The 13,947-nt window shown below is 43.1% G+C and overlaps 1 protein-coding gene across 1 annotated transcript in view; it reads left to right on the plus strand.

Moving 5' to 3' along the window:
* Nucleotides 1-113: 113 nt before the first annotated feature.
* The window catches only part of scfd2 (sec1 family domain containing 2), an 87,987-nt gene continuing 74,153 nt past the window's right edge, over nucleotides 114-13,947 (plus strand). The window contains exons 1-3 of the mRNA XM_020081466.2: nucleotides 114-1,044; nucleotides 1,465-1,633; nucleotides 12,173-12,300. Coding sequence (XP_019937025.2) covers nucleotides 231-1,044; nucleotides 1,465-1,633; nucleotides 12,173-12,300 — 1,111 coding nt within the window. The 5' untranslated portion in view covers nucleotides 114-230. The remainder of the gene's footprint in view (nucleotides 1,045-1,464; nucleotides 1,634-12,172; nucleotides 12,301-13,947) is intronic.

A 13,947-nucleotide genomic window follows, 5' to 3' on the forward strand; every position in this document is an offset into this window, starting at 1 on the left:
AAATAATCATTGATGTCTCTTTAATGTTAAAACTTCTTCAGCGCATCTTGGCAGTTTCCTCTCTGGATGCTGCTTATCCCCGTGGCAACGAGTCAGCGCTTCGGTGACGCATTTATGCTGCGACGCGCGCCACGTCACCTTTGAGAGACTCGTGTGTTTGTTTTGCTGCTGCTCCGCAGATGACAGCTCTAAGCTTCCGCTTCGTGTAGCTGACACCGGTAACCGGCAGGATGCTGACCGCGGAGGACTTCTCCCGCTTCCCGCTCCTCATGTGGGACAAAGTGCTGCCAAAGGTGAAGAAGGCGGTGGTGTTTATGGATGACGAGTGCGCGGAGGCTCTCCACTGGAGCGGAGGGGCTGCCGCCTTGTTGGAGGCAGGAGCCAGAAACCTGAGGCAGTTCTCCAGCTTCGAAGCCTGCGGTGCCAACGAGCCGAAAGCCGTGTTTGTCGTGAGCACGCTGCTGAAGGGGAGGACCGTGGATGTCATTAAAGACGTCCTCTCCCTCAGCCACTTCCAGTACTGCGTCGTCTTCACCACCGTGGCTCACTCCGTTCACCTGCTCGCCAATAAGGTGACCGCTGAACTGGAGGGGAACCCTGTGTTTGAGCAGTTTGAGGAGAAGCTGTGCGAGTGGATGGGCAACATGAACTACACAGCTGAAGTCATGCACGTGCCGGTGGTGTTCGCCCCCGTGTCACAGCAGCTACTCCTCACTCCCATGTTCGCTCACCTGTTTCCCCTGCTCCCCCCTGACCTGGAGACGATCAATGAAAAACGAGCAGAGAAGAAGAGATTTGGGAGCCTGGGCGATGTAGACATGCACTCCCTCCCTGCTGAGCTGCAGATTGAAATCAAATCCTTGACTTCAGTGTTAAATGCGATGTTTGAGGCCACGGGCACCAAGGAGGAGAGCTTCTCTGTAGGTCCCATGAGCCGCATCATAGCAGGAGAACTGGCCAGTCACCCTCAAGCAAAGAATCGAAGGAAAACAGCCTCTAATAAAGCGTCGATCATCTTTGTGGATCGAACAATGGATCTCACAGGTGAAATCTCCCTGAACTTTGGTCCCATCAATCTTAAACCTTATAAACACATCACAATCAAACACGTTGTGGCCTTATTTATCATAAGCAAATCAAATTAAGCCCATATTCACATTTTCCCTCACAGGGCTTTACAAGGTGCAACATGCTCTGCCGGTAACTCTCAAAAAGTGTGAGAAAAAAATACCAAAAAAACCTTTTAACAGGGAATAAAACCTCAGAGAGTCACAAGTGAGGGATCTCTCTCCCAAGATGGACAGAAGTGCAATTGATACCATGTGTATTAGAGCTCAACAAAATAACAACATGAGAAAAGACATGATAAATCTACAAAAAAGAGGGACATGTGTATGTATACAGATGTTGATATTTTTCCTCTAGTTATCTGTTTTTTTAAATTCCTTATGTCTTGGTTTTCAGGAGCTGTTGGTCACCATGGTGACAACCTGGCAGAGAAGATTCTGACCGTGCTCAAACCCTTACCTGGTCATGTGACAGATGTACAGGTGGATATGCTGGAGCTCACCAGTCTGCAGCGCACCCCTCACTCCCAAAACACCCTGGCCCCCGGCTGTCTCGCACAACACCAGTGAGTTCATCTCTACTGTCCATATTCTAGAATGTTCATTCATTTCAGTAGCTGCCATTTTTGATAATATTATGCACACACTGCCACTGCCTCACCTCAATGTCTGCACTGTGCTCTCATCCATATGTCCCCAACAAAGTTTTCAAGTAGAGTATTTTGGCAATGCATTTAATGTTTGAATCTTTACAGCTCACTGTGTATATTAGACCCGATATGACACCTGAAGGAATAGGTCACAGAAAAAAATTCCCTCATTATCTACTCACCACTATGCCAATGGAGGGGTGGGTGAACTGTTTGAGTCCACAAAACACTTCTGGAGTTTCAGGGGTAAACAGAGTTGCAGCCAAATCCAATACAATTTAAGTAACTGGTGATCAATGCTTCAAACGTAAACGTAAAAAAATAAAAACACCACACACACTGCATGGCTACTTCCGCTAGCATCACTTAGGCTCGAATTTAAATAACGGGTCTTCAGAACAATCGGATGACACCACGTGAGCAGCATGGAGGCATTATATTATTTATAACGTCACTTTGGCTGCAAATCTGTCTAAAACTGTTTTCTGGACTCAAACACTTCACCCACCCCTTCACCTGCATAGTGGTGGGTAGATAATGAGTGACTGTCCCTTTAACATATGATCAGATAGCAAGGTCAAGCCGTTTGTTTTCAAGAAATCAGTCCCAATAGATGGAGCCTGGGTGATTTTTGAAATTAACAAAAAAAAGGAGCATGTTTGGGTGCAGCTTTTCTCTCTCTTCTCTATCAATAATCACAATCAAGATTATGTCATGTTTTTCTGTGCAATCATTAAGCACTTCATATTAAAGAGGAGGGAGTGTTTGTGCTCAAAGGACTGTGTTTCTCATTAAGAGGGCAAGACCTAGCTCATTAAAAGGTCTACTGTAGTTTCTGCTTCAGATAAGTATACTGTCTCATAAAGTGTTGTTTTCTTATTACAACCAATTAATTTGATACCACTTAAATTAAGTCATGTTATTAAGGAAGCCCTCGGTTCAAGTATACCATCTTGTTTCTTCCTTTCTGCACAAATATTTGTATTACTGCCAACAAAGAGGTGATGTTTTTGTCTCCATTTGTTTGTGTTTTGTCAGCAGTATTGTACTAAAACAAAAAACTAAAATTTCTACATTTTCACTATTTCTCAGAGAATATTTTATGGATTTTGATGAAAAAAATTAGACATGTCAGGCAATATCATGTGACTGATATTTATGAGTGTGAGCAATTTGGTGCAGATCCAAATAAAAATCTAGATGTAGTTAATGTGTTTTCAAAAGGAAGCTTTTTAGCCTTGTTTGTAAGTTATAGTAATTTTGTGGAGGGGTGGGGCACAACCCTAGGAAGAACCCATTACATTTTGTTGCAGATCCAGATCCAAGGTTGGATGTATTCACTTGTGTGCTTCTGACATTTTCACTGATTTCTCAGCAAATAACTTTTTTAATCTTGATGAAAAATTAGGCGTAAGTAGAGTACTGATATTTACATAGCACGATTAACTTTAAGGGGAATGTAGGCAGACGTTTGTGCTCTTCTGAATGCCGTTCTCGTTGATTCCTTATTGATTCTTATCCATTGACAAGGATTGAGGATCAATTTATCAAAATTGACTCCAGTTCCAGATTTGGTTATTAAATCCAAATCCTTTCAAATACCTTCTAAAGTGTGTATGCAGTTTGTATTGGTGTAGAATGAAGACAGCTTATTTAAAGTAAGTACCATTGTCATTTCCCTCAGTGCAGAGATCAGAAATCATCATCAAATCCAAGAACCAACTTGTACCGATGTCCAAAATGAACCCTTCGCTCCTGCTGACATGACTACAGTATATATACATGCATTTTTACTTTATCCCGTGTGGTCAAACCCACTTATGTACAAAGACACTCACCACCCAGCACCATCCCCCACTGAGTGGGTTGAGTGGCACATGACCAGGAGTAGGTGCCCCTGGTTCAGTGAAGTCTGCCTCGAGTCTTGGCTGTGCAGATGCACGTGTTCGGTGCCTGTGGTGGGGCTGTTGTACATGGCAGGGATTAGTTCTACATCATGTGTTCCACTCCCGCTTTTCCCCTTCATGTGGTTACAGGAGGAAAAGACTTTGACTGAGAAGAAGAGTTTTGTGGCTTGAGTTGTCATGCAGTGTGCCTGGTCACTTTGAGTTCATGATCAGGCTCATACATACACTACATTGAATGCAGCAGGGCCTGTTCTGAGATAGGTGGGTGGTTCATTTGTAATGGAACCACGCTTAACTCTTACTAGTCAGTGCTGTTTAGACAGCTTGTACAGTAGCAGATAATGAGTGCACAGCCGGGGGGGAGGTTGCACTGACCCTCAGATGCAGGGGTCAAGTATGGGGCACGTCAACCACATACCTGATACACACATGAATGCATATCTCAAGTTGTTTTGGTTCTAAATATCTTGGTTATACAACCACAGGTGAGTAGTGTCTGTACATGGGTGTAATGTTTTAACCTTGTAGGCTTTTTGGTGAAGGAACAAGCCTATCTTCTCTCACTGTCTGTCTATTGGAAAGAGTTGATGATGATGATGATGATGATGATGGAGAAAAGATGCCAAGTCTGTGCAGATGTTGAGTTCCCAGCAGTAAATGTTTGCAATCATCGATCCAGATGTTTTCACCAAATATGAAGAGTCTCAGCCAAAAGCACACTTAAACACACACACACATCTTAGAACATTTAGATGACCGATTTAGATATAGTACGCAAGCTCTAGCAGGTGCTGGGAGACAGATAGATGAAGACGTGTAGTAAGTAATGTGGTGGGTGCTGTGTTTGTGCGGAATACATGTCTAATCGGGGCCGGCTGGATCAGCGGGAGCGTTATTGCCCGTGCTATCTCTGAGCAGATGGCCTAGTTGAGCCTTATCACAGATGTTTGGGAGATTGAAGTGCTGCTGAGACACAGCAAGAACGAAGCCAAGAGTTCCCACTTCATTTAAATGCCTTCAAGTGCACAGCTCTCCACGGACGAGTCTATGTCAATCACCCTAATATGTTCAAGACAGGACTCTGTAAATGCATGTTGTTAGAGGCGTACTTTCTTAAAGCATTAATCTCCCCTAATTCTACAAAATACACCAAAGTACACGTTTCTAAAAGCGACTGGGTTTTTTTGCATGATGTGAGCTGTGCAAAACACTAGACCCTGGCTCCGTGTGGTTTGATTGTCTATGTAACTCTCCTTCTGCTGCCTGTTTATACACCTATGATTTGTTGAGCTATTTTTAACTTAAACCCACAGCGGGTTTTGTTATATAGACCGACTCAAGCCTTTAAAATATTAGGTAGGGACCTAATTTGGACCTTTTGTATGATATTTCCTTCAGTAATTCCAGGATATTTTTAAAGATTACCATGTCTTAAACATTCTGTGGGTGGTTGTTGATTCTAGCTCTCCCTGCAGGACCCCACACTTACTTTGCAATTACTGTCGTATTGTCTTTCATAACCTGGTGTGAATTTTCCTGATCCGACAACTTGACTTTGACTGTGTGGTTTTAGTAATCATGCCAGAGAAAGTGTACTTTGGGTGTGGATGTGTGGGCACACATACACACATTTCCATACACACACACACACACACATCTGTGCAGGTTTTTGGTTTCTCTACGTATTTTTTGTTACAGCCAAGTAATAGTTCCTGGATGTATATTATGCATACTGTATGTAGAAGGATGAAAGTGCCTGTGGAAGTGTTTTTTCGTGTGTACGTGTGTTTATGGTCAGGTCCCATTCAGCCCAGTCTGTGTAATTTGCTGTCCTTGGCTGCACAGTCCTTTTGATCCTGAGTAGGACTTCTGAACCCCATTGGCAGAGGGCACAAAGTTTCCTTTAGTGTCAGACTTGAACCCTGCACCCCCATCATCTGGCTGCCTTGGACCTTGAAACCTGTGGTGAGGAGTGTGTGCATGTGGGCAGAACCAAGTACGGGTGGCCAAGGTGCTCTGGGTCTGCCTCAGGAGCTGCTGAGCCGGAGCCAGGCAGAGAAAGTGACCGCACCCTGCCATGAGAAAACACTGCAAGGCTGCCATCTCCTCAGATCTGCCCAGCAGAGCCTGCATGTGCACCAGGGAGGGAAAACACCTATTTCTGTCCCAGCTGGGAAATATGAGCATGGATAAAACGACGTGCACACTTATTTGTGTTCAGGCTGTGTGGGAAAAGTAACAAAAAGAAGCAGAGATAGTAGAGTGTGGAAATGAGAGGCCAAATGACAGACAACTGAAAAGGGATAACCCTGTTTTTACCCCTCCAACAATGAAGAAGAGGGTTTGAAGAGTGGCCACACTCTGTCTGTGGTGGTTGCTTATAGGGTAGAGATAGTTTTGCCCTTCTATACTTAGTGAACAGTGGCATAAACAGTTGAATGAAGATACAGTCTTTCAAGTGATTTATAGACTCAATAACATCTTTGCATTACTTGCAGGCCTGTTTGTTAAGTATGTGTTGAGGATTGGGGCAAAAGCTCTGTCACGCAGCAGCTTACAGGATATTGATTCTGGCTAAACATGGTGTTCTTGACATTATATCTTGTGTTTCTTACAGTAGCTACTTTCCATGTTCCACTCTCACCATAGTCCATCCTGCAGCCGATGATAAATCTCGCTCTGTGAAAAAGCAGTTGGGGTGTTTATACGTTGCTTGTGTGTGTGGGTGTATGTGAGCCACAACAACATTTCTGAGGGTTAATATATGAATCGTGGTTAGGTTAAAGTTAGGGTTAGGCATGAATTGGTCATGGTTAAGGTTAGGGATAAGGTTTTGGCTAAAGGCTGTCCACAATGAATTAAAGTCAATGCAAAGTCCTAACAAGGAGAGCTGTGCAATGTTTTGCATTGATGTGTGTTTGTGTGTTTCAATACACAGGAAGTAGTGGCTGTCATGCCCACAGAAAATTGCCTTTTCATTTCAAGAATAAACCTGCCATTCCTAAGTAAGAATCAATTTTGCTTGTGTTGTCATTTTGTTGTTGCAGCACAGAGTGAAGCTCAAGCTGAAATAGTCACAGTTTAATGTGGAAGCCTTCACCGTTCCCCCTCTGAGCCATATTTGTCTGTTTCTGTAGGAGACTTTCATCTAAGAATTTGTCACAGTGATTTTATCAGCCTAGCCCAGAGGTCAAAGATAGCTTCAGATATATGCAAAAGAGAGTTGTTATCAGTCAGAAAGTGGAGGATATAGCCACAAGTGATTCCATGATGTCCCCTGGTCCGTCTATGATCCTGTTTCTCTTTCCTCTGCTGCCTAATTCTGTTTTCTCCTCCACTGAAGAACTAATCTCCTTTTGAAACCCACAGTACATCAGTCATGTAGATTAACATGTACATCGTCACCATGCTCCCATCAGCACTTTAGTCGTGCATATTACATCAGCTCTCTAATCTGGTTTTCACTGCACAACATATAGAATTACAAAAAAGCGTGTTCACGTTTACTCAGTGAGATGATAAAACTCCTCAATAGAAGGCACCGTACACCTGCCAGTCCGATGTCTTCAAAGAGCCTCTGCTGCTGGATTTTATTTGAAACGTTAAAGAAGCCAAGACACATGAGGGAAGGAAGAGACTCCTGTATAACTGACTTTTTTTTGGGGAATGACTGACATTATTTCACATCTGTACTCTACAATTGCAGCCAACATCAAATGTTATGTACTTTTTCAAACGAGTGCAGTGCCTGTTTTAAACCTGTCTGTCTGGAAAGAGTTGTTAGCTTGGCCTGTAAAAAAGGAACTGTAGAACTGACCTTAGAAATTGAGTAAGTAAAGACCTGCAGGATTAAATCCATATAACCCTGAAGCTGCTGCATATAGAGACAGAGAGACAGAGAGAGTTTTTTCAAACTATTACTGTAAATGTATAAATGTAAATGTAGGTTTACTGTGTAAATTATACATTGATACACGCTTTTATTATCACACTATTAATGTAATTTAAAGGGTTTCTTCTGTTAAATGTCATAGTTATCAACTGCGTTCTTTCCTTCAAACACATGAATTGGAGTCACAAAGGATGTTAAAAATGTATTTTGCATTGAGATTTAGGAAAATGATACATGGGGTCATTACTGAATAATGCCCATGAGAGCTCCTGTTAAATCTGTGTTGGTTTGTTTGAGTTTTTTCCTGTGTATATATCTCCTCCCCTGCTCACTTCCTGCAGAACTCCTCTTTCTCCTTTTTTTTTCTACATAAATCCATCGGGTCGTTTGTCCCTCTTGCCAGGACATACAGAAACTCAAGGCCAGGTCTGGTTTTGGTCAACTTCTCCCTTTCAATCTCATGTAATGTCCTGTTCTACATTGGGATGTTTACAGGAAACCGACAGTGTTTTTTACCCCATTCAAGACACTTCATAAATTAAGTCGACAAGGAATGGGGCTGACCTTGCACAATTCTAGTTGGTTGTTTCTGTTATACGTAGGCATGTCTGAGAATACTTCGATCATCTTAATCATCTGCACAGGGAAATAAATTACAGGCTGGTATATGAGGTGTGATGAGTGTGATGTTAGACACGCTTGATCGCATTAAGGTTGCATTAGCATGCACTGGGGAGTGCTGTAATTTGTGGATGTGTCGTGTTGTACAGATGCCGACAAACATGGAGAAGTGGTGCAAAAAATGATGATCTGTGATGTGTAGTAGGATGCTGCTCAGCTATCTAAGTGTTTGGATAAATACAAGATGAAGGCAACCGGATAAGCGGGGGGTAAGGTTTGGTTGCAGGGAAACAAAAAATAAATAAAAAAGGTAATTCCATGTGAACCTCAGAATTGTTAATGCACCAACCACTTAAATAATATTTGGTTTCTGTAGAGACCAGAGGATGTAATAACAAGTTAATCTTTGTTTCAAGTGTAGTGCCTGTCTGGATTGGGTTGTTCTCTTGTCCTGTGGTGATGCTGGTTGCAGTTTTCTTTCTGAGACTGTAAAAGTGACCCTCAGTAATTGAGCAGTGGCAAGTAAAGTCCTGCTTCTGGAATCATTCCACAGAACCCTGACGCTGCACCACCGCTGCTGCACAAAGAGCTGTTCACCTGTTTATTCAAAGCTCTGCAAAGCTCAACTCAGTACCCAGAACAGACGAAATAGAGAATCAGTTGTCATTTCCGTTGTCATGATCAGCAATGTTAACTACATTAATGAGTCTCAGCCACTGCTGCTACAGAGCACTGGTCGACAGCTAATTCAGAGTTTAATAATAGTGAATGTATCACTTTTCCAAGTAGCACCAAATTCAACCATGTATTTCCTTAGATCCTTAACAATACACACGCCAAGTGTGAAGCTGATAGGTAACAGTTCTCGAGATATGCATTCAAGCAGAGAGAGATTTCTGGAATGAGTAGAGTAAATATCCTTAAATAAAAATAATGAAATGAAAAAATACACATTAGATTATTTTTGTATTTTTGTGTTTTTACCCCAATTTGAAAGATCTGAATGTTTTTTTTTTCAACACTAAGATGCATAGTAGGCCCTCCTTTCATGCTTATACGGCCCTCACAACCCCATCAGCATGAGCCAGGTAAAAAAAGGTAAAGTTCCTTGCCAAGCTAATTGCTCAGGTCCAATGCCTGAAGGTGACTACGATGAGCATATTAAAAATGTTCCGTATAATAGAAGCTGGACCATAAATGATGACAATGTTCAAATTTTGAATACAAAGTTCAACCTAGAGATATAAAAGTTTGGGGTACAGTAATACAAGTTTCCGAAGTGAGAAGGACATGTCCCTGCCACCCCAGTGGAAACGACACCCTTGACTATGAAGAAATTTAACTTTCAGCTCCTGACATTTTAAGATATTAACTTATGAGATTGCTGCCAACACTCAGTACAATATTATCTAATTTCACTTGAGGTGCAAGTTGGTCAAATTTATTTTACATACATTCATTGCAACATACCCTCTCAGAAACAACATCCTGGATACCTCTATAGAATTCTCAAAGTTTTATTGGAGTTACTTTCTCCAGTAGAAATATTCCCCATGAAAGCTGTTGACAACATGTTAAGTGGATTATACAGAGAAACTGGGACAGTCTCTGGAAAAGCTGAACTTTTAAATGTTGTTTTTCAATGGTTTGAGTCACAACAAAACAACATTGTATTCACATCTGAAAGCTCAGAAGCACACTTCTCAAAAACTTTAAATATAACAAATACTGTGTGTGCAGCTTAATGCTGCAGAAAGTAAAATAAAGTAAGTTGAATGAGCTGAACATTTAAAGACATTTTTCCACTCCTCTCAGGCAGGATCCATCAAGTGTGTGTGTGTGTGTGTGTGTGTGTAAGTTCGGTTCTGAATCATGAATGATGAATTTAGCAGTGGGAGTAAGGGTAAAGAAATAAATACTGAAACGTGTTTGTACACATGAAGGGGGTTGATGAGGGGGCAACGGAATAGGGATTAAATTTAAGAAATCCTGAGTCAGAACGGTTTGAGCCATTCTTTTCTGCTGCCTCATTCACTTCCAGGAACACTGTCCCCCTCCTCAACCCCCACTCATTAATGACTTGGACAAGGCCAGAGGAATTTCATCACTTAAACAGGCACATATGTGGACATTCTTTCACGTAGTACGTACATCTCTCTTCAAGTTACAGTATGTGGAGCTTACCTGCCTTTTAATGGTACAACAATCACACACACACACACACACACACACACACACACACACACAGTTTGTCCACAAATGGCCAATCTCTCCCGACACTCACTCACCCAGTCTGAGCAGAGAGGTCACTGGCTGTACTGGCTTCACAAGTCAAATGCAAGAGTGCCCCCTTCAGACGAGCAGCCAGGCTGCGCTTAACGCTTCAAGATGGTCAAGCACACCCCCGACCCCCTCTCATAGTATGGTAGTTACTCAAGGTCCCTGGCTGGTTATGGACCCTGTCTCACATCAGCCAGTATAAACCTCACCCCTCACCCCTCAGCCCAACTTAACACCCCCCCCCCTCGTCTGACCAAATGGCCCACGGAAAGCGTCAGGGGAATGGGCCGGCTAGGAGGCCATGGTGTGGGCAAGGAGCCAAATGAGAACCATATTTCATCCACGCTCTGCCGAGGGTCTTCGTCCTCCAAGAACACACAGGGATGCACAGGCAAACATATACAGATGCATTAGTAAAGAATCCTCAATCACAAACACACACATGGCTTTATGATTTGCTCAATTGTATAAAAGTACATGGGAGGTGTTCTGAAGGATTAGGTGGAGTATTTTCCCAAACTGACACCATGTCGTAGCTCTTGAGTAATAGCTGCACTGCAGTACTTATTACTCACATCTTAATCACAGTTTAAGCAAACAAACAGGTTGTCAAAATGTACCAGATTTATTTTCTTGTTTCTCCCCGAAAAGTTTTTTTTTTTTTTTTTAACATAATCTGCCTTTACATTAGACTCTTGTCCTGAGGTGAGTTGTGTTTGCCGGTCTTTGTGTCTGGCTCTAGTGTGAAAATGGCGGGCGTCCCAGTGTGAGCCCCTCTCCTCCCCATCCAGCCCCAGCCCACGGTCTGGAACAGATTACATCTGATATTAAACACATGGCAGCAGTTAGAAAGCAGAAAAGGCGAGAGAAGAAAAAAGTTTTTTAAAAAAAAGAAAGAAAAACAGTGGATTTGTCAACGAGCTCCCTCCTTCCTTCCCTCTCTCTCTCTGTCCTTACCTCCTTTGCTCTCTTTGTCTCCTTCTCTTCACAGTTTCTGGTCACTCCTGAGTGAACAGAGGAAATCATGTCCGCTGTTCAGTGTAGCTGTCAAAGGCAGAGATGGAGATAGACTGTACACGTGTCAGTGGCTTTTTAACAGGACAAGAAATTCCAGAGTAAGAACAGACAGAGCAGTAAAAATATGATCATAGCTTGAATTCAGATTCAGGGAATATTTTATCAGAAAGTGTCACTTTCTGTGAAGTTAATGATGGTGAAGGTCCTCAGTGGCACTCCTTGATTCTCTCATGAAAAGACTTAAGGCTGTTCCACTGCTCATGGCAGATGGTAATGGTGTTTCAGACATGCCTTGTCTTCACTGTCCCTTCAGAGATGAGGATCGCAGTGTTTCATAACCTTGCAGATAATGAGACCAGGGACTGAGATGGTATCGAGAGGAGCCCTGGTCTACAGACTGTCTTGCTGTGTCACTGATGCAAGGACAGCTCTGAGCAGTCTGGAGGAATGCTGGCACACAGACACTTTAGGTGGATTGAGAACATTCCTTAATGTTTCCTCTGCTAATTTCAGCTTTTTCCTGTTAGGGGTCCCATAGGGGAGTCACCACTCCCTGGCCAGCAGGCTCTCAATCACAGAGATGAGTTCTCAATCACGTCCATGTGTTTACATTCAGAGGCCCGTGTGCTCTGAGCAAACGGCAGGAATAGCAACAGTTGTTTTGCTTGGTAGTAATCACATAACTCCTACTGCTGTGTTTTTCCCCAAAGTGATCTTTTTTATTGTTCTGCCATTCAGGTCACCTGCAGCACAGTCACTGTGGGAGGCCATGCTGACCAGTAAACAAAAAGAGGGGGTGATGGAGGTCCGACGGCAGTTGGTGGAAGCAGCCAGTAAGGAGAAGCTGCCAATCAAGATGAGCATGGGTAAGATGCAGAGTCCCCATCTTATTTCTCATAGAAACACAAATTCAAACAAAAAACAGAAACTACAAATATATAAATATTCATATTCACATTGAATAACATGAGTAAAAGGTATTTTTCTTGGAGAGAAGTTCATGTTAGTGTTGCAGTGTTTCAGTGCAGAACCATAGCGCCTCCTACTGAGATCCTTGATCTCTGCTGTGTATTTGCCCATGTGGCCACAGAGGAAATCTGAACCACATGTTGGCTCTTTGACACGCACACACACACACACACACACACACACACACACACACACACACACACACACACACACACACACACACACACACACTCATTCTCCTGCGCACACATGCTGCTTTCGAAAACTTTTGTTGTCTGTTAATGAAGCAAAGGGGGCTGTAGCCAGGGATAAAAATATGTGTAGGCACGCAGAAAATAAAGTCATTACATGCACTCTTGGACCGTGCCCTCGCGCACATTCACCTTTATGCTAAACCTCTGACTCACATAAGTAATGGATATACTACATGTAAATAAACACACACACAGGTATCGGACTAATATGCAGGTTAGCATCTGGCAGAAAGGGGATGTTAAAAGGGAGGGGCCTTGTGGTCCCTTGGCTCCTATAATCTAAGAGGTAAAAAAGGTCTTGTCTCTCTTAACAACCAGGTTGTAATATGTTGGAGGTCACACACACACACAAATGCACACAACCCACACACCCTGCCAAGCAACTACATACACTTTCACACATTTGTGCTAAACAGCAGCAGTCCTAATTCAGGGCGTCAAACAACAAGGGCAGAAAGTAAAAATAACAAAGAGATTGGAGGGACAGTAAAAGTGAGAAGGGATGAAGAAGGTGTAGCATGAAAGCTGCTCCCGCCTGCTGACTGACAGTGTGTTGACTTAATGTCTTTGCTGAGAGAGAGAAAAAGAGAAAAGTGGGGGGAATGGGGCCACCGTCATACTCCTCACACACACTGAACCATTATACCCCACTGGCAGAGGACCAGACTCCACAAAGTCCCCTGAGCTCCTGGCACACCCCCACACAGTTCCCATCCCTACCCACCAGTGCCACCAGCCGAGATCTCAATCCATCATGCTCTGCTCGTTGGAGACCAGGCTGAACCCAGTAAAACAAAATGCTTAGCGTTAATACCTGTCTGCTCTCTCAGTGCCCACTCAATCTCGAGGAGAGTAGAATTTTCCACCTACATTCTCACTCTGGTGGGTTAGAAACCAGAGTGAGTTGGTTAGAAGCTACAGTATCAGTCTACAACAAGCCCTGTATTCTCACATACACACTGACCCGCCTTGGCTCCTTTTCATCACAACAGGATAGAATCATCCAGAGAGAGACAGAGAAAATAATCAGTTTCTCAGAGCTGCAGTATGACCCGTTAAGTTTCTCATAGCACAATGGGATGATGAAATTCTCTCGCTGTGTGTTTGTATGAGAGAGAGAGAGAGCGAGAGAGAGAGCGAGAGAGAGAGAGAGAGAGAGAGAGAGAGAGAAGATGTGGTTGTGCAGTGTTCATTTAGTGTTTATCTTGGGTGTTTTTGCTCTTAGCGGGGAATAAGTAAGACAGCTTTGGTTTCATCGTCCGTAAACGTGCTTTTATCTGTCCATCTGCG

This window comes from Paralichthys olivaceus, chromosome 3, assembly GCF_024713975.1.
Source record: "Paralichthys olivaceus isolate ysfri-2021 chromosome 3, ASM2471397v2, whole genome shotgun sequence".
NCBI lineage: Eukaryota > Metazoa > Chordata > Actinopteri > Pleuronectiformes > Paralichthyidae > Paralichthys > Paralichthys olivaceus.